This window comes from Stenella coeruleoalba, assembly GCF_951394435.1.
Source record: "Stenella coeruleoalba genome assembly, chromosome: 3".
NCBI classification, from domain to species: Eukaryota; Metazoa; Chordata; class Mammalia; order Artiodactyla; family Delphinidae; genus Stenella; species Stenella coeruleoalba.
Genome location: NC_137148.1, coordinates 47722502 through 47744945, shown reverse-complemented (window position 1 = coordinate 47744945; position 22444 = coordinate 47722502). Strand labels below are relative to the sequence as shown.

The window sequence follows — 22444 nt, the reverse complement described above, 5'->3', positions numbered from 1 at the left end:
GAGTCTTACCCACTGGACCACCAGGGAAGTCCCTAATGCCTCATTCTTCACTTCTATAAAACAAAACCTGTCCATGACTTTGAAATAGTTCAAGGCACCCTATCTGATTAAAGAGCATCCACATTTTAAACTCAATCTCCTTTTCAAAAAGTTTAATCTGAGTAAGCACTAACCCCAGGATACAAAAATAATTTGACAACTGAGTTATTCTGCAAGAAACGATATGAATATTTATCTGTTTTTTTATTTAAAATGGATAAACAAGAAAATATATCTCCTCAGTTGAAAGCCATTCAAACATAATTTCAAAACTCTCCAACTTGTAAAGGGAAAAAAGAGCCAAGGGAATGAATTTTTAAACTTAGTTCCAGAACATATTAGGAATTTTAAAAAATATTAGAACTAGGTCTTATTCAGATAAACACTTAAATTTGTGGTATGAAAAAGAAATGAATTCATTCGTCAATAATGAGAAGGCAATTTTGCAGGGAAAAATATGAAAAGAAACAAGTCTATCTTGATTTTTTTCACTTCCTGTTTAATAAATTGCTTTGAAAGTAAACTTTCTTTTACTCCATCTTCCATGAAATAAGGACTATAAAATCATTAATAAATAGGTAGAAAGGCTTTCCTTTAACCACAGTGACAGTATATACCCTTACATAAATGCCACTTAAGCTGACCTTAGGCATACACAGCACCACCAAACACTCCATTTCACTCCCTTTACTTTTCCTGACCTGACCTTAATATCTCAGTAGGAAACCCTACTGGGATGAGATACTATTCTGGGAATAGTTGGGTCGATTCTTTTTTAGGTTGTGTGCTCTGCGGAAGGTTATAATCCTACCTGACAAAGACAATGTTCTAGTCATGGTTTAAACAACATGAAACATCAGAGAGAAAAATGTGGTTGTTACAGCACTGAGGTTCACAGGTAGTATGCATCTAGTACCAACTCTGGGTTGGTTCAGAAATTACTGAGGTCTACCCTCATTTCAAACAGTTATGGCAGTGTTTTACTTTGCAGGTCTCTACAAATAGCTAAGATTACCTTGACACCAGCTAAGCTGAAAAACAAATGCTGAATAAACGTAGATTTTTTTTTTTTTACACTGCATAGGCAATTGGTTAAGAGCACAGATACTGGAGCCAGACCACATGGATCTGCAACTTACCAGGTTATATTCTTTAGTACTACTTGAATTCCCTGTGCCCTACTGTCCCTATCTATAAAACAGGAAAAATAAGATAAAATATGATAACAGGATAATTTAGTGACTTGGCACTTAGTATTACATGTATTACCTATTACTATAAATTATTCTGTTGGTCGATTATAGTTTAAAAATCATACTACAAGCCAAATAAAGAGTTTTTTATATTAAACTTAAAGAGATAACATTCAGATATTGCATGAAGCCTCAAAAGAGAAGCAACACAGAAGTTTTAGTGCTCTCCCTAGGGTGTTATGAGGCTGGTGAGAGTAGAAGGTTTTCACCAGAGTGTAAGATTATGTTTAACAACTGGCAGTTTTGCTGCTGAAGGGTAGTGGTAGGCAAGGGGAAGTTCTGACACTCTTGAAGTTCTGATTAGCCTGATGCCCTGTAGAGTCTGGTGACTTCAGGATCAAAGGAGCAACTCAGAAAAGTCGGTAGGAAGTTCAAAGGTGAGGTGGCCAAGATGGAGAAGAAGGAAGACCCTGAGCTCACCTCCTCCAAATGGACACATCAAAATTACAGCTACTTACAGAGCAACTATCTATGAGAACAACCTGAAAACTAGCAGAAAAGATTTTCCACAACTAAAGACATAAAGAAGGAACCACGAAGAAACAGGAAGGAAGGATAGAGATGTGGTAGTCAAGACCCACAGCACTTGGTAGGCGACCTACAAACAGGAGGATGATCACAATTGTAGAGGTTCTCCTCAAGGAGCAAGGGGTCTGAGCCCCACAATGGGCTCCCTTGCCTGGGGGTCCTGCACTGGGAAGATGAGCCCCCAGAACACCCAGCTTTGAAGGTCAGTGGGGCTTGTGTACAGGAGAGCCAGAGGGCTGTAGGAAGTAGATATTCCACTCTTAAAGGGAACATGCAAAATTTCACATTTTCTGAGTCCTAGCACAGAGGCAGTCATTTAAAGAAACTTGGGGGACTTCCCTGGTGGTCCAGTGGTAAAGAATCTGCCTTCCAATGCAGGGGATGCGGGTTTGATCCCTGTTCGGGGAACTAAGATCCCACATTCTGCAGGGCAACTAAGCCCTCACACCACAACTACTGAGCTTACATGCCTCAGTGAGAGAGCTTGTGTGCCACAACTACAGAGCCCACGTGCCCTGGAGCCTGCACGCCATAACTAGAGAGAGAAAATCCACACGCCACAACTAGAGAGAAGCCCGTGCACCACAACAAAGAGCCCACACCACAATGAAATATCCCATGTGCCACAACTAAGACCCAACACAGCCAAGAAAATAAAGTAAAATAAAAGGAAATAAAGAAAATTAAAAAATAAATATTTTTAAAAAAAGAATAGGAAAAACCATAAAGATACTTGGGTCACACACACTTGCAGATCTTGGAGAGCTCCCAGAGAGGCAGGAGGCTACTGGGACTTCCCCACTGGGCACACAGATGCAGGCAGCAGCCATTTTGGGGAGTTTCTGTTCCACCACAAGGGCAGTGGGGCTGGCAAGCACCATCCTGGAGTCCTCCTTCTAGACTGTTAGTGATGGGGGCTTACTCGTCCACCAGCAGGCCAGCACCAGTTCCGGACTATTCTGGGTCGAGCATCCAGCTGCATGGCAACCCAGCCCTGACCACCAGAAGGCTGGCACTAGCCCCAGGCCCCCCAGGCCCCCCCAGTCAGTGGTGCTGTGACGCAGCTCCACCCACCAGAGGGCCAGCAGCCATAGCACAAGGCAGGTATTAGCAGCCAACCAGGCCAGGGGCCAACACCACCTACAGACACACCCACAGTAGTCAGCCCTGCACAACAGAAGGGCCCATGCAGCCCACACAGGAGGCACCCCTAAAGCATACAACTCTGGTAACGAGAGGAGAATGTGCTACTGAGCCCCACTGGATGTCTCTGCCCCATTGGAGATCTCCTACAAAAGGCAATTTCTCCAAGATTGAGAAATGTAACCAACCTACCTAATACATAGAAATAAACACACTGACTTATGCAAAATGAGGAGACAGAGGAATATGTTCCAAATGATGGAACAAGACAAAACCCCAGAGGAACTAAGCAAAATGGAGATGAACAATCTACCTGATAAAGAGTTCAGGGTAATGATGCTCTGTGAGCTAGGGAGAACGGATGAACACAGCAAGATGTTTTACAAAGAATTAGAAACTATAAAGAAAAACCAAACAGAGTTGAAAATACAATGACTGAAATAAAAAATACACTGGAAAGAACAGTAGATTAGATGGCATAAAGAAATAAATTCATAAACTGGAAGACAGAAGTGAAAATCACCCAAACTAAAAAGAAAAAAGAATTTAAAAAAATAGGCCTCTGAGACTAACATTCACATTATAGGTATCCCAGAAGGAGAAGAGAAAGAGAAAGAGGAAGAGAACTTATCTGAAGAAATTATAGGTGAAAACTTCCCTAACCTGGGAAAGGAAACAGCCAGCCAGGTGCAGGAAGCACAGAGAATCAGTCTCAAACAAGATGAACCCAAAGAAGTCCACACCAAGACACATTATAATTAAAATAGCAAAAATTAAAGATAAAGAGAGAATCTTAAAAGCAGCGAGGAAAAACAAGTTATGTACAAGGGAACTCCCATACAGCTAGCAGCTTACTTCTCAGCAAAAACTGCAGGCTGGAAGGGAGTGGTGTGATATACTGAAAATGATAAAAGAGAAAAAACTACAACCAAGAATATTCTACCTGGCAAGGTTTTTATTCAGCTTTGATAGAGAGATCAAAATTTTACAGACAAGCGAAAGCTAAGAGTTCAGCACCACCAAACCAGCTTTACAACAAACGTTAAAGGGAGTTCTTTAAGTGGAAAAGAAAAACAAAACAAAACTAAAAATAATGAAAATTTAAAAAGGAAAAATCCCATTGGTAAAGGTAAACATACAGTAAAGATAGTAGATCAACCACTTATAAAGCTAGCAGGAAGGTTTAAAGAAAAAATTAGTAAAATTAAAAGACTACTATATCCACAATTAGTAGTCAAGGGATACACAAAACAAAAAGATGTAAAACTTGTCAAAAACATTAAACATGTGTCGGGAATAAAAATGCAGAATTGTTAGAATATGTTCAAACTTAAGAGATCAGCCAACTTAAAATAATCATACACACACACACACACACACACACACACACACACACACACGTCTCATGGTAACCACAAACCAAAAATCTATAATAGATACAAACCCACAAAAAAGAAAGGAATCCAAACACAGCACTGAAGACAGTTACCAAATCACAAGGGAAGAGAGCAAAAGAAGAAAGAAACAACAATAAGAAAACTATAAAAACAATGAACAAAATGGCAACAGGTACATATCTATCAGTAATTACTTTAAATGTAAGTGGACCAAACGCTCCAATCAAAAGACAGAGTGGCTGAATGGATTAAAAAAAAAAAAAAAGACCCATATATATGCTGCTTACATGAGACTCACTTCAGATCTAAAGACACATACAGACTGAGTGAGGGGATGGAAAAAAACTATTCCATGCAAAGGGAAACAAAAAGAAAGCTGGGGTAGCAATATTTATATCAGAAAAAATAGACTTTAAAACAAAGACTGTAACAAGAAAACAAAGGACACTGCATAATAATTAAGGGATCAATCCAATAAGATATAATAATTGTAGATATATATGTACCCAACATAGGAGCACTTAAATACATAAATCAAACTAACAAATATAAAGGGAGAAATTGACAGTAACACAATAATAGTAGGGGACTTTAACACTCCATTTACATCAATAGACATCATCCAGACAGAAAATCAATATGGAAATACTGGCTTTAAATGACACATTAGACCAGATGTACTTAATAAATATACAGAGAACATTTCAACCAAAAGCAGGTGAACACACATTTTTTTTCCAAATGCACATGGAACATTCCTCAGTATCACAAGCTAGTCCACAAAACAAGACTCAGTAAATTTAAAAAGACTGAAATCACATCAAGTATCTTTTCCAACCATAATACTATGAGACTAGAAATCAACTGCAAAAAACACAAACATGTGGAGGCTAAACAATATGCTACTAAACAACTGATGGATCACTGAAGAAATCAAAGAGAAAATCAAAAAATATCTAGAGACAAATGAAAGTAAAAACACAACGATCCAAAACATATGGGACAGAGCAAAAGCAGTTCTAAGAGGGAAGTTTACAGCGATACAAGCTTACCTCAGGAAACAAGAAAAATCTCAAATAAACAACCTAACCTTACACTTAAAGCAACTAGAGAAAGAAGAACAAATAAAACCCAAAGTTAGTAGAAGGAAAGAAATCATAAAGATCAAGCAGAAATAAGTGAAATAGAGACTAAGAAAACAATAGAAAAGATCAATGAAAATGGTTCTTTGCAAAGGTAAACAAAACTGATAAACCTTTAGCCAAACTCATCAAGAAAAAAAGCGAGAGAGCCCAAATCAATAAAATCAGAAATAAAAGAGAAGTTTCAACTGACACCACAGAAATACAAAGGATCATGAGAGATTACTGTGAACAATTATACACAATAAAATAGATGACATAAGTGGATTAATTCCTAGAAACATACAATATCCCAAGACTGAACCAGAAAGAAAAAGAAAATATGAACAGACCAATTACTAGTAATGAAACTGAATCAGTAATTTTAAAAATTCCCAACAAACAAAAGTCCAGGACCAGATGCCATTGATAGATGATGGATAAAGAACACGCGATATATTAGTCAGCCAAAAAAAAAGAATAAAATCTTGCTATCTGCGACAACACGGATGGATCTGGAAGGTATTATGCAGAGTGAAATTAGCCAGAGAAAGACCATATGATTCCACTTATATGTGGAATCTAAAAAACAAATAAACAAACATAACAAAAGAGAAACAGACTCATAGATATAGAGAACAAACTGGTGGTTGCTAGATGGAAGAGGGATGGGGGAATGAGTGAAATAGGTGAGGGAGATTAAGAGGTACAAACTTCCAGTTATAAAATAAATCAGTCAAGGTACTTAATGTACAGCCTAGGGAATACAGTCAATATTATTTCACTTATATGCTATGACAGATAAGAAATATATAGCAAAATGGATATCAGAGACTACGGTTAAATATAACTGTAAGAAGTCAAAATGTGCAGAGGAACGCACAAAACAGTCACTGGGGCCTAGGGAAAGCAAACCCTTATATTTTGGGGATGCCTTATTTGAAGTTTAATATTTCAGACATGAATATTAAAAAAAAAATCTTCAATTGGGAAGGCCTTTCTATAAATGACAACCCAGAAACTTTAAAGAAAAGTGCTGCACAATTTTCTTTATAAAAAACTTTTAGGGTGGGCTTCCCTGGTGGTACAGTGGTTGAGAGTCCACCTGCCAATGCAGGAGACACGGGTTTGTGCCCTGGTCCAGGAAGATCCCACATGCCGCGGAGAGGCTGGGCCCATGAGCCATGGCCGCTGAGCCTGCACGTCCGAAGCCTGTGCTCCACAACGGGAGCGGCCACAACAGTGAGAGGCCCGCGTACCGCAAAAAAAAAAAAAAACTTTTAGGGAGCAAAAAAAAATACCATTAAACAAGGTCAAAAGACCAAAGAAAAAATTGGAAAAAAAAAAAAAGAAAGGTGTTTAACCAATTAAAAATCAAAGGGCTGTAAAGCATTTATACTCCAATAAAAAAAAAAAGTCAAAGGGCTAAATGTTTCTAATATACAAATAGGTTGAACAAAAAAAGGAGAACAAACATAAAATTATGAACAAAGGACATTAATAGTCTTTATATAGGAGAAAAGTATATAAATACGCAGATAGAGATGCACAACCTCATTAAAAATTAAAGAAGCATAGATTAAAAAGAAATTCTCCTCCACGGCTCCAGAGCTCTTTCCCTACCAAAGTATCTGAAGAGGCCTCATGTTCTAGATGTTGCAGCAACAATATGGTGGAATCTCTCCATCACCCTGGTTCTCTAAGTGGAACTGACAATATTCTCACCCCCAACCTGGAGTAGACAACTGAGAAAGAAATCTCTGTCATATAAATCACTGGAATTTCAATGGTTATTCTGTTCTAACTTGTATAAACACACTCCAAATTGCAAAGTGGTTATTTCAAGGGGTTGAGGAAGGATTATGGTAGACTTCTGATGTCTATATCAAATATTTTTATTTTTGTATTACTTTTATAATTAGGAAAAAATTAAAATGTAAAAATATAAGAATAAAACACTGACATCCAAAGTATCAATACAAACACTGGTAACAATTCCCACAGATGTGCACTACTTCATTTGAAGAATTATTTCTTATTTAGGTTAACACATTCTTCTCTAAAAGACTGCCTACAGAGAAGGCATCCTTCTATTCATAAATGGCTTTTGGTAGGGCCATATTGGATTTATTACCAACATTCAGGCCCCAAAGATGATTATTTCCATTGAATACACAGAATTGGGGTGGGATACACAGAAAAATGTTCAAAGATTAAAAAAGAAAGGCCATGTTTCACTAGACGAGTAAGTGCCTTGTTAAGAAAAATAAGTTCATATTAAGAAAGTACCTAAACTGCTGGTAATCAAAATTACTATCCTACTAAATGGAAAGCTCTACAACATCCTCCTAAGACTGTCAAATAAGGCCAATCTAACCTTACTTCTATTAATTTGATTTTTCTAGATACAACAATGGAAGTCAAATTAAACCTAAAGGGTTCCATGACAGTATTTCAAGGGCAGCCTTGGAAGGAACAAGGTTCCAGGGAAACCCCTTCCTTCTTCCAACAAATCCTCCACGTCAACCAAAAGACCTCCATTTTTAGTTTTTTCCCACTGGTAAGCCAAATAACATTTTGTCTGAAGAAATGAGCTGGAGCTAAACGATAGAAAATGCTTCATCTAAAATCGTGATTGTAGGAAGATACTGACATAAAATATCAACCCGCATGAAAGAAGGTGCCACATTAAGGTGCATCTTTTGAATACCAAGTGGTTAAAACCTAGGAAAGGATTCTAATCACTACAAAGCATACATCATTGCAAACCGCCAAATGAACATATGAGCATAATACGTGAAATATAATTATGTCCAAGCTTCCGTTCTCAATGTAATGGTACACTTGATGATCCAAGCTCATCTAATCTAAGAGCCTATACAACTGGTTCTTCATAGTAGGGAAGTCTGTAAGTTTTAGGGCTCAGTTCATCTGCACTGGGGATAGACAGGCAGGTTTACTGGTGAAGTTAGCCTGAGCTGAACTCAAGAACGGACATTGGGAAGACAGAGTTGGGTAACTGGTAAGATTGCTAGAAGGGCTTGTGTTTCAGACAGGAAAGGGTTACATAGGATTACTCTATTTCATCAAGTCTCACAATAATAGGCAGGTCCTTTATTGGAAAGATAGCTTCATGGAGTAGATGAGAATATCTTGTGGAATAAAACTGCATGCTTGTTATGCTGCCCTAGAGAGCAGGGACCTACTTAGACATATCCTGCCCAAAGGCAGAGCAGCAGGTTCAATGGTTGATAGTTGTCCATATTTTGACAAAGATATCCCCAAAGCTAGTAAAACTGCAAAAATTGTAAACCAGAGCTAGTCACACCAATCTAGAACATTTGTTGTCATATTCACCCTGGGTTTTTACAAAGCACACTGATACACTGGAGGACAACTGGACAGAGGTGACCAGGATGATATGAAATTTAGAAACTACAACTTCTACAGAAAAGTTAGAAGAACCATGAAGTTAATTTACTGATTGAAAGACTCTGAAGGGAGATCAGAGTCATACCATGATTCAAAGGGACAGTACATGGAATCTTTAATTGCCAGTACATGGCAACTTATACCTAACAGGTGCCTATATATTTTCATGATTAATTCATATCAATCCCCAAAAGCAACTGTTTTTAAAATTTGTTTTCGCTTACTGGGCTTCTCTTAAAGAAGAATTCAACCAGCATACTTTTAAAAACAGAATTTTCTTTCCTTCTCTTCCCTTCCTCCCTTTCTCTCGCCCACCTTTCCTCTTTTTCCCCTTCCTTCCTTCCTTCCTCATCCCTCCCTCCCTCCCTTTCTAAGTAATATATTCACATGGTTCAAACATAAAGCATAAAATGGTATACAGTGAAAAAACTCCCTCCTATGCCTATGTCCTATTGGCTGAGTTCCCATCCCTGCACATAAACATAGCTGGCAACCCCTCTTTATTAGTTTATCTTTCCAGAAATTACTTTTATGCACACAAAAGTCAATATAAAATTTATATGTATGTATATTATACACATACACACATATATAATTTTACCCCTTTTGTTTTTCCACAAATCACTTACTCTACAAACTTTTCTGCACTTTTCCTTTTACTTAGTAACATATACACATTTACTGTGTATATGTACAATTTATGGTACTGGCCCACTAATGATAAGCACTTGGGTTTAAGAGGAATTTAAATTACAATCATGGAATTATTTGTTTATAAAGGACCAACAAATTTCAAACTGAAGGTAAAAATCTCCTACGGTTAAAACAGCATTATCAAGATTATTGGGTTCATTTAGGTACTTAGAATAATAGTACTAAGTCCAAAAGTAAAAATACATTTCTAAAGAAGACTCCAGCATAGTAATAGTTATAAATCTACTTGCTCATATCTAGATTTTTAATTTGAGTTTATTATGGGTAATTTTATCCATATGATTCACTCACAAGATATGTCATGGAAACTGTCAGGCTTCCAGAAGCATACCTGGTTTGCCCATGGCTGCCACAGAGATTTCTATTTTGATTCATGGCATGTGAAAACATCATTGGAAAGCAGAAAGAAAATAATTACCAAGTGGCCCTTAAAATCATCACTTTCCTCTAGGAAACATGGTGAACAAATGTCTAAAAAGATGTCCTCTACTAAAAACAATGACTCTTTTCTCCTTATTAGGAGAAGACATTTGAGTGACTGCCCGTAAGATTTAGCCATTACAAGAGATGTTTATTCACCCAGTTGGATAAACTAAATTTTGCTTATAATTCATAATTTATTTATGTAGCTAAAAATACATACATTTAAGTCTTTGCCAGTTTTCAAAATTGGCAATCTCTTATTCTAGTACTGGTCCATTTCCTGTAATGAGTTAAATTAATATTTCTTACTTCAGTCTCTATAAGAAGGGAGAGAATTTAATATACAAAGACTAGGAATTCTTGTATATTAAAATTCATGAAAAAAAATGGGACCGGGGAAAACGACCTACAACTACCTCAAAGAGTCATTAGTGCCTCTATTGGCAGTATTTCAACTACTGAGTAAGAAATATTCAAAGGGGCAATTTAAAACTACTTGTAATTAAAGAGAGACAAAAAAAATGACACTAGTAAATGGAGAATATATTTAAATTGAGACAGAAGAATATTATTTAATGACCATTTTTCATATCTTAGAAATTTAGGCTATAAGCTAAGCCTTTAAGATTAAAAATTTTAAATTTTTATATATCCATTTAGATGTTATTTTGGAATGTCAGTTCTTCATAAAATACCATGTTACTTTAAATTATGGTTTTTAGTCTTTTTACTAAAATGTAATCTTTACAAATGATATGTGCTTTGGACAAAATTTTGATAGTTAAGCAATCATTTATTTTCAGTTGTGCTCTATAATGTTAGAGCAAAATTGTGACAAACTGAATATTCTCTGGAGAATTCAGATTGACAGCCCTTTAGAAATGTCATTTACTTTAAAATTCACTTCAGATCTTATCTTTCATATGAATGGGATCTAAAAGTGGTAGTAACAGCTAGCATACCTTTGCTAACAATAGAAACCTAAGCCTGCCAATTATCTCCAACCTTTTCCATACAGAATATCCTTATGTTTATTTATATTCTTGTCTTCCTCAAGTATGCAAATTTAATAAAAAACTAACATGTTTATTCAGGAAGAATACATTTGGGAACCTTAAAAAATAAATGTACCCACAGACTTATGTGATAAATATTTGGGGGACACTGAATCCTACTATGGATGAGTATGACATGGTTTTGTCCTTGAGGACTTCACAGTACAGTAGACAGGACAAATATGTAAAAGTAAGTAGTAAAACATAATACGTTTATAGGAGAATGGTTAGGAATACTGTCTTGGTTTCCTAGGGTTGTCACAACAAAATACCACAAACTGGGTATTTTAGAATAAGAGAAATTTATTCTCTCACAGTTCTGGAGGCTAGAAGTCCAAAATCAAGGTGTAGGCAGGGCCATGCTCCCTCTGAAGACTTTGGGAAGATTTCGTCTTTGCATCTTCTAGTGGTATTGGCATTCCTTGGCATCTCTAGGCATGTAGCTGCATCACTGCAGTCTCTGCCTCCATCTTCAAAAGACCTTCTCTGTGTGTTGTCTCCTCTTCTTGTAAGACACTAGTCACTGAATTTAGGGCCCACTCTAATCTAGTAGGACCTCACCTTAACTAATTACATATGCAAAGACCTTATTTTGGGCAGACAAGAACTTCTAGGGGATACTATTCAACCCATTACATTGACCATGTATAAGGGAAAAAAGCAAAAAACAAACAAACAACAAAAAAAAACTTGTCAGACTGTGTAAACTTCAAGTTAAAGTGTTCTACAATTTGTGTTTCATGGTTGAAGCTGGGGAAAGAGGACAACTTTGTAACTTCTCAAAAGTTCTTAAAGTGTTCTGTTCTATGTGCAAATCATCATTTCAATGATGGATCTGAGATGATTTAATAGAATATCTTCAAAGTCCAAAAGAGTTATTGTGTCTTGATCTATATCAACGGCCCTTCAAAATTTCACCCTGTACTATGAAAAATTACAAAATAAAGTAGGGATGACTGTTCCATCCATCCCTGCTTGCAGCAGCGTGTATCTCATCCGAATTAAGGGCAAGGTTGGTTTTCTCTTTGATGAGACATAAGTGAGATGTTTGATTTTTATTAAATGTAATTATTCATACTTGCCAGAAAGAACAGAAATACAGTCACAATCATTAAAACAAAAGAACCAGCTATCCCATCACCTGAGGGATTCTTAAAGACATCAGAAGTCCCCCAAATCACAGTCTGATTATTAACATCTAAGTTAATTGGCAAAACAGGTTAAATATATCTTTCCTTGTACTGTTTACCAAATAGTATTTCTGTGGTAGAAAATGACAAAATTATTCACTAACATTCAGTTTGAAATTTGGGCTTAATTACTATTTTCTAGGAGGTAAATATATTTCTTTGAGTTTTGGGATTTAAAAAAAAAAGATTTACGTCACAACATTCATAGTTTCTCTTTTTGAGAACTATTATCTACTTGTTTTGTGTGCTTCATAAAATGCCTGATAGATGTTATACCTTCTTCAAAAACATGATTCTTTAGAAAATGAATTCTATAATACGTTTGCTACAAATATGGTCTCTTCCCACCCCCTTTTTCAACAGTAGCTTAAATAATGCAAGTACAAATGCCACTTCTTTAAATATCTGATGGGTCCTCAGCACTCTGGCATGTGTTAGCTTTGTCCCCAAGCTTTTTTTTTTCTTGGCCTGTCAGCTGTGAGAAACAGTTTTCTACCAATTACTGTCAAAATATGAATAAATTCAAAACTGAAAATATAAGCACTGAATATTTTCAGTAAATTTATCCCAAAACTACATTAAAATAGGGATTTAGCATGTAAACAAGGAATTTAGCAAGTAATAAGGAAGAAGCATCACATTGTACTTTGTCTTCTCTAAATAAAAACACAATATAAGAAGATAAAGGGAAAAGCACTTAAGCACAGAAGAGAAATGGGCAAATGACAGTGAGCGTATGAAATGAAAAGAAAGTTACAGCTGCGAAGAGAGTATCAACTAAGAACTACGACTCCCGAAAACAATGTTAGAGTTGTTCCTGGGCTTTTCCCCCTTTTTGAATGATTGATTACGACCTAATAACAAATAATTTTTAAAAGATTTATATAGCATTTCTCTCTTTGTCCAACACTGGTTTCCTTAAGTATGTGGCGCTAAACAAACATTAGGCCAGCAGCTGGTTGTTAACATGACTGGGGTTCAAAAGGTGTTGAGAAACATGCTATAAAAATTAGCAGTGTTCTTAGGTTAATACTGTTAATAAAACCTCAAATAAACAAGATACAGTTGGCTCTTAACTCTAGACTGGTTCTGTGCCAAAAATTTTTTTGGGGGGGAGGTTTAATAAAAATCCTAAGTTTACAGGTACAACTAATAAGTATACAGTTTGAGTTGGCTCTGTATACATAATCCCAATGGTCTGGTCCATCAACCTAGTTTGATCAGAACACTGCTCTTCTAGTCCTGAATCGCGATTAGTTTGTATACCATGGTGATGATGCACAATTATTCCCAGGATACATTCTTTTAAACTCATTTTCAGAATAGGCATTATGTTGCCCTTTGTGTACTGTCATACATTCTTCTCAAATGTCTTCTTTTATACTTCCTTCTTAATGGTCTGTGTACATTATAGATTGCAGTTTAACAAACTCACACAGAATAGAAGATTTGGGCCTGAAAGTCATAGTTTGTGTCATTACTGACCTCTACCTCTCGCTCTGACCCCTCCCTACTTCTTATCACCCACATTCAGTCAAAGTCATGTTATCATTTCTTTCCTCTAAATGCCCCTCACAAGTGTGCATCTTTTACAGCCCACTACCACCCTTTACTTCAGACTAGCACTATTTGCCTGTATTACTGCAGTAGCAATAGCTTCCTAAATGAACATGTGCACTCCAATCCATCTTGCATAACACTGCCAGAATAATCTCCCTAAATTACCCCTTTAATCATGTCGTAACTCTTTCAGAACTATTCAAAGGCTTACCATTACCTATGGAAGCATTTCTCAAAACAGGTTTTATAGAATAATAGAGTTTCACAAGATGTTAACATGTTTCAGTTCAAAAAAGAAAAGAATTCTTTTGCCATGTGAAGCTTAGCAGAAAAAGTGGTTTCTGTACAAGATTTTTCAGAGCTTTCAATATACTAAAAACACATTATATATATCCAAGGGTGGGAGAGTATACATTTCCCAAATTTATTTCATTGCATAACTCTTCTACCACACAATACCTTGTAATCCGTCCTAGAACGTCGTGATGGTTTTTAGAAGCACAAACTCCTTAGTTTGCTCATTATGACTCTCTAACTTCTGACCTCAAACTATTCCTAAACCTACCTCTCACTAACTTCTGTATGAATTCCCACCTTCAACTGGACTCCACACTCAGTGTACTCTGAGCAAGCTATATGTATGTATGACTCTATCCTCCTTGTCTATAAAAACTGTAAACATTTCATAGCCAAGTTCAAGTTTCAGTTCTTTCACAAAGCTTCCCCTAACAATTCAAGGGCACAATGATCTCTTTCTCTTCTGAACTACACCACTTACACTTCATCTAATGCTCCATGTGGCACTCGATCACTGCTTGAACACAAATCTTCTAGAGACTTGCCTTTGAATTTAGTTTGTGGTTCCCTCTCCCTCACTAGAAAGCAAAGTCCTTGAAGGAAAAGGCATACCTTTTGTATATGCCCCATAGTATTTACAGCTTTGCAATGAACAAGGCCTAGAAAATATCTGCCAATTAGACGAAAAAAAGATTTCTTAGGACAGTGTGCTGTTTGCCCCTCTAGATCCAGTCCCTGCCTTTCTGCCCTCTGCCCTAGGAAGCTGACCTATATGGATTACATCAAAGGTTCCCTTTGCCCTCTGGATTCTACTGGGATTCAGATATTAGGGAATACCAACAGGAGACTAGAAGGAAGGAAGGAGAATAAGGTCAGAGAATTTATTTTGCTGGCTCACTCCCTACAAATTCAAATGGCCTGGCTGTTTCCCTTACTCAAGGTCACAACTCCAGGCCCAAGAAACCACTTCTCCTCACCCTTTTAGGCTTGCAAATGGTGAAGACACCCTGCTGTTAACCCTCTAGTATTGCACTTGTGGTTTCCCACACCCTGTGGTTTCCCTCCTAGACCCTGCCCACACCTTTACATAGTCCCTTATTATCTAATTTGAATGTGCCATCTGTTTCTTGCCTGAATCCTAACTGATACAGATGGTATACAAATCTTTTGGCTGTTTTAAAAAATACTTATTAGTCTCATAATACTAAGAATAGGCAACGGATTTGTTTTGAAAATCTAAAACTAAATACAGGCTATAGTCTACAATGAGTTTTAGAACTCGTTTATGATTCACTTGAAGGAAGAAACCATGACTTATTCATCTTTCTAACCCTGTGCCTAGAAAAGTCACATGCACACTGTTCACAATAAACACTCACGTAACTGGATTGAATCAACTGTGGCAAAGATAGCTCGTGCTCACCAATTATGCACAAGCTCCTCTACATCTTCCAGCCTCCCCTGCTGTTTGGTGGAGGTCACATGACTGGGTTCTGGCCAGTGGAATATGGGTAGAAGAGACATATGCCTCTTCCAGGCCCAGCCCTTAAAATCATCCCAAGTGAGCTTTCAGCTAGCTCTCTTCTCCCCTTGTCAACCTTGAAGATTTTTTCCAAGTGATGAAAATATAAAATAAATGACAGCTGCCTGATTCAAGAAATAAATGCTTGTGTTAAGCCACTGAGCTTTGTAACTTATTTATTATTTATCTAATTGAGTTCAAGTATCCCCTACTTATAACAATTTTGCATTTTAAATAACAACTGATTTTTAACTTCTATTTGGATATGATAGCTTTCTCATGAATTTTTTCATCATAAGACTAATCAGATGCTCCACACTATACAATGAATGAAAATAAATGCCTAATTATTACTGACAAACAGAAAAAAGAATTGAAGGCATTCTTTTTATTTGTTTGGCGTTAAGAAAGCCTCAGAATAAGATAACTGTAAAATGGGGTGTTGTGATATGAGGAGTTCTACTTCTAGGCTGAGACCCCAGGAGCAGGCCCATGTCTTGTTCCTCTTGGCATTATAGTGAAGAGGAGAGAAAGGGCTGTTCTGTGGTTGAAAAAAGAAGGCATAAAGAATGGTCTTTGCAGAAGTTTGGAACATTTACAGATTTTCTAAGTATTTTCTTTTTGTTTTTTTAACATTTATTTATTTATTTAATCTATTTATTTTTTATTTGGTTGCACTGGGTCTTAGTTGCAGCAGGCAGGCTCCTTAGTTGCAGCTTACTGGCTCCTTAGTTGCAGCATGTGGGCTCGTTAGTTGCAGCTCAAGGGCTCCTTAGTTGCGGCTCACCAGCTCCTTAGTTGACGCATGTGGGCTCCTTAGTTGCAGCAGGCAGGCTCCTTTAGTTGCGGCTCGTGGGTTCCTTAGTTGTGGCTCACTGGCTCCTTAGTTGCGGCACGTGGGCTCCTTAGTTGTGGCACGCAAACTCTTGGTTGAGGCATGCATGTGTGATCTAGTTCCCTGACCAGGGATCAAACCCAAGCCCCCTGCACTGGTAGCAAGGAGTCTTAACTACTGCGCCACAAGAGAAGTCTCCCCAAGTATTTTCTTTATGTTCCCTCTTGCCTATGTTATGTTTTATATTTTCAGCTTAAAAGCATTTCTCAAAAAATAAGAGAAAAAAAAGGGAACAGAGCTGTCTTGTTCTCTTTCATCTATTAAAAATATACTATTTTCTTAAGTAATGGGTTTTGAAATTTTTATGCTCCAAATGTTTTTAGCTTTTTGTGTCTGCTTAATACTCATATTCAATGTTATCAAAGAAGAACATATTTGTTACCTACATATATTTACCCATCTAAGAAAAACCAAATATATACACTTACATAAATTCATATATAAAAGTAGATGGCCATTTTGTGTCATTTGTAAGACTTAAAAAAGTCTCATCTTTTTGAGGTTTAGTCTTTCTAGGAGTATGTTTTATTGATTTGAGCAACTGTCCTTGGCTTTGTGTTCTGTTCATAGTTTGAACATGCCGTTTTGTTGAATTTTGATGATTATGTGGGAACACATCAGGCCCCCTATCTTACTGCCATTACATTTCCTGTGGCTACAGTTACAGACATTTTTGTGTTCTTGCCCTTTTAAAACACTAGTTAGAGCACTGCCTTTAGCAGACTTTCCATCTCCATCTCCTCATTAGGATTAGTAACAGATATACTGTCAGTAATTTTTTTTTAGACCTTTTCCATTCCTCTTGAAATATAAATACTTACCTATTTTTCCTGCAGAGCTTTCTGAAGACTCCTCTTCTAATGTATGGGTTAGAATATATATCTAACTCTCTATAGCACTGCTTTCCTTAGCTACCATAAACTCTAAAATTATATAGTGACTTCTCTCAAGTTTCTACTTTACTGATCAATTTTCTCCTTAATGATCAGAATTAGGCCACGAATAGTAGATGTTTCACTCTCCTTCTGACAAAACAAATGAGAACCTCAGCCAATGATTTGTCATATGCAGCAGGTGTGTGTGTGTGAACGCACGTGCACACTATCTATTTATGTACAATTGTTTCCTATAGAGTTAAATATAAAGACACTCCTTTTGTTTGTCTAATCTCTCCCTATTCCTTTTTTCTATGAGAAGTTTTACGTCCTTCTAAGTGGTCTACTTAGTATAGCTTTGGTTTATCCCTACTCTGATTTTTAAAAATACAGATGAACCAAAACATTCCAAGAAAGAATAATTCTATATAAGGAGAGTTTAAGATTATCATTGCCAGAACAACCTGAATTTCTGCTGAACAAATACTGGAATGAATAAATTTATAAATAAATTGTACTTACAAGTATAAGAGAATGTTCAATACTTATCATACAAGAAGTGTCCTAAGTCATTCCAGGTTTACTAATTATAGGTACCATTAAATGAAAATGTAAACAATTTTATGATAAAAATTAAATCTATACCACAAAATGGGTATCATATGGACTATAAAACAGATTTGTATCATGAAGGATAATATATAATAAAGCCCCTACTTGAAAGGATATCTTTAATATTTTCCATAGTACTATAATAAATTCATTATGTATTGGCATAGATAGTATAAAAAATCTACATCACTGTCTTCATATAGTGTAATAATTAAGGTTCAAAAAAACCTTATATAAACCCAATTTCTTAGAAGTTATCTATGTAAAAGCATAATGGTTATTCGACGATTGCTGAGAGGTACAGAACTTGTCACCTATATCCATGACTCTCACATGAGTTGAAGTGGTTGATAAGTATAATGGATGTAATAAAGGAGTCTATACAAAACTAAGTTTAAAAGAGCAGTCAAAGGAACTAAACAGAAGAGATGACAGTGATAAGGCAGCCAGGAAAAGGAGCTAAGGAGGCAGACAAATGGTGTACCTAAGGCAAAGAATAATGGTAACTAAAGAATGGGTGTTTGTTAGAAGTAGGTTCAGGAAAAATCTTAATGTTCCAGTTTAAAATAGAAAGGTTACATAACTTTAAACTTAAACTGCTTGACCTTTTGCTATAAGAAACCTCATCAGTTATTTCGGGAATTAGAAGTAACCTTCAATATGCTTTCAAGTATTAAAGAAAAAGAGGAAGGAAGGGAGGAAGGAAGAGGAAAACAGAGGAAATTAACTGTTAAACTATCTAGATATTATATAACATATCTTACTTGTATATTTAGATTTATTAACCTTTTAATAGATCGAAACACTTCACATTTTAAAAATGCTAAGAAAGAAAACATTTAAAGCAAAAAACTATTAGAAAACATAATCAACGAATTTACACATAAAAAAATCTAAATTAAGAAGTAGATACCTCAAAATAAATGTGGTCCAAACTAGTCAGATTCAATAAAGGATCTAAGAGCTGAGGTCTGTTGGTGACAGCACAGCTTGCAAAAGTGTTATTCCAAGTCTCAGTTTCTGAACCACACCATGAACCTCTAACAAATAGTAGAAGAGTAATAGATACATACTCTGAACACATTTAAATGGTAAGAATGAATAAGATAGGGAATGGGAAAATAGGGAATAGGAAGGCAAAAGAGAATTGGCTACTCTATATAAGGCAACTCCAGACTTAACTTGAAGAGTTGATAAGTTTCCCTACTTGTCATGTCCATTCTACCTAAATTCTCAAAACTCTGTTTGTCAGAAGTCTTGGATTAACCAATATGCACTCCCTAACTACCCATCAAAGACAGTATAGTATATCCCCTAAGATTCCTATACATGCCCTATTACTAAAATCTAATTCAAAGACCTTTATGCTCATCCTACATTAAAAACTTGAAACACCATCTGGCTCTTTACACATCTGTACACTGAATAATCTTTTAGACACACCATTTAAAGGCATGATCTCAGTCAGTCAGAGCTTCATCAGGATTTCACTTTCCCTTTTCTCTAGAGTCCAGCTGCTAATGCAGTCTATGGTCACTCAGGCTATTGCTGGATCACCATAGCTCCCAGTTCACATAAAGAATAAATAAAGGCAGAAACCAAAACGCTCTCTAAACATAACCTTCTAGAATGGGTGGCTGTGAAAAGACTAAGCTAGCTGATAGCAAAGGGACATTTCAACATTAAGATTCTAAAAAGAAGAGACTGGTTGAGACTAGAGATATATTTTGTTTATACTTTAAATCTGAAAATAGGAATACACTTTTATCTGGTTGTAGCAAACTGCCTGGCAAATGACAAACAGCTTTGCCCCTTACCTGACCTCTGTTCACTGGTGCACATCACATACTGGGATGAAGACACTTGCCCAGTAAAGTGTCAACAATATTACTTTAAAAAATTTCAGGGATAGGCCTAGAATGTGCATGTGATTTCAGATTCAGAAAAAAATGCACAGTAGCCAAGCAACAATCTGACAAATAGAACTGTGTCTTGATCATAGCAATATGTAACATAGGAAAAATGCTTGCTCAAACCCCAGAGAAAAATAGTGTCAAGGAAAGAATATGTTTGACCTCTCAGGTAACAACTTCTAAATGTAGTGAACTCTTGTGTGCATTGACAAAGAGAAATCAATAGCACAGATAATCCAACAGGCTTGGCAAAGATCTCGTATATTTAGTTTTGAAAGCAAGTATTCACCCAGACCGCTCTCCTACAGTGTGTCAGGCCTTGTGTTACTGGTCAGAGGGTCAGAGTGGGTGAAGAATATACTTAAACATGTGTTAAAACCCAACATGGTAAGATTGATAAAAAGTGATCTGTACAGTTCCGTAAGGGCACAGTGTTCCATTATTCCAAATAGCATGCCCAGGGTACACACAAGCTGAGCGTCACGGAGACAGATGACTGATGGGTTAAAAACAGTCAGAGGAAATACACAAAACATAATACAAAGTTGCCTAGTGCTAGTAAGGCTATGGAGAAAAGGGACACTCCCCTACACTGGGGTGAGAAATGTGAATTGTTAAGATTTTTTTGGAAAGTACTCTGGTAATATTCATTAATAAATATTGGACATATCCTTTGCTACTGCAATGTCAACTCTGGGAATTTATTTTACATACGTAAAAGCATGAGTAGGGGGCTTCCCTGGTGGCGCAGTGGTTGGGAGTCTGCCTGCCGATGCAGGGGACGTGGCTTCGTGCCCCGGTCCGGGAGGATCCCGCATGCCGCGGAGGGGCTGGGCCCGTGAGCCATGGCCCCTGGGCCTGCGCGTCCGCAGCCTGTGCTCCGCAACGAGAGAGGCCGCAGCGGTGAGAGGCCCGCGTTCCGCAAAAAAAAAAAAAAAGCATTAGTAGGAAAGGATATTTGTACAGGATGTTTACTGGAGCATTTTCAGTAGTAGTAAAAAAAATTGCAAGCAACTGAAATGTCCATTAATGTATTAATCAAAGGCTAAATAAACTGTGGCATTATCCATATTATGACAATATGAATTTTAAAAGGAATTGCTTTTGGTCTGTATCTTCTGATCTAAGTAACGGTCATGATTTACTGCTGAGTAAGAAACACAAGTGCCAGGGAAAGGTAAATATAATGATTCCATTTTTTATAAAAAACAAATAATACTCCCTCCAAAGAAACCTTATTTCTACATATTTGTATATAAATATACAAACTGTATGAGATGGAAAAGCTACAGGAGCTGTGGAAGCATAATTCTAGACTACTCATGTTGAGTGTGACTAGAGGATGGGGATAAGTGAAAAACAAACACTCATACAGCAAAATCGGGGGGAAATGCTCATGCTATACAAAGTAAAGGGAAAATACATAGAACTCCCAAGTATTACACACTCCCTCATTTCACTCAGGTTTCTTTTCAAATGGAACATCATCAGAGAGATCCTTTTAGAACTTCCTATCTAGTCACCACATCCCCACTCTGTCACATTCTAGCCCCTTATCTTGCTTTGTAGTTATTCATATTCATGAGTAACATTATATTACATATTCATTTATTTACTGTCTCTCTCTCTCCCACTAAAATGCAAACTCCATGAAGGTGGAGAGGGGGCTTTGTGTTGTTTACTACTGTGTTGCCACAGTAGTTGCCAGCACCTAAAATAGTTTCTGATACATAGGTATCAGTAATAAATGTTTGTTGAATAAATAAAGAATAAATTATATCTCATGGATAAAAACTAAAAATACACATGAGCAGAAGCAAGACACTAAAATAGCAAATGAAGATACTGATTTAATTGGGTGATGAAATTGGTAGCAACTTAAAGAAAAAGGTGACTTTTAATAAGCAGTAAATTAAATTAGCTAGGCTCATGTATTTTGGAATGCTGAATACTGCAAATTCTCAAATGGGTAGGCAGGGAGGGAAAAGAAGAAAGAAAGAGGGAGAAGTCTAGAATGACTTCTTGAATGAATGACCCAAAAATGTGTATGCCTGAGTAAGGCTAGGAAGAAAAAGCACAAATGAGAAAATAGTTTTTCCAAATACCTGTGAAATCTATGCTGGACACAGTGGTACTTCTCTCATAAAATAGTATTGCTTTGGTTTGTAAACTAATGCATAAGAAGTAAAAATATACTTAAGTGGCAGATTCTGGTATTAACACAGAGAATAAAACAATAGCAAGTAATGTTGAAAAAGCAAGCCTTCATAAACTCCTAGCAGAATAAGCACACTCTTGTTATGTAATCTGAAGATGCTCATTTAACACCTAAAGCAAATTCTGAAACTCCGAAAAATGTCCATGTGTATATTTTAGCACAAATATCAGAAATGTATACTGTTCTTCTCAAATTAAAATAGTTTACAATATAGATATAGTAGATGTTCTCAAATATAATTAAATATAACAAAACTA

General features: G+C 36.5%; 1 protein-coding gene across 2 annotated transcripts in view; it reads right to left on the bottom strand.

Moving 5' to 3' along the window:
* NDUFAF2 (NADH:ubiquinone oxidoreductase complex assembly factor 2) overlaps nucleotides 1-22444 on the bottom strand; it is a 184082-nt gene that overhangs the window by 95982 nt on the left and 65656 nt on the right. Inside the window, exon 1 of one of the 2 annotated variants that reach the window (XM_079917120.1) lies at nucleotides 20684-20884. The exons of the other annotated variant lie outside the window; for it this stretch is intronic. Within the exon in view, the coding sequence (XP_079773246.1) occupies nucleotides 20684-20816 (133 nt within the window). The 5' untranslated portion in view covers nucleotides 20817-20884. Of the gene's footprint in view, nucleotides 1-20683; nucleotides 20885-22444 lie in introns of those variants that run through there. 2 annotated transcript variants of the gene reach the window in all.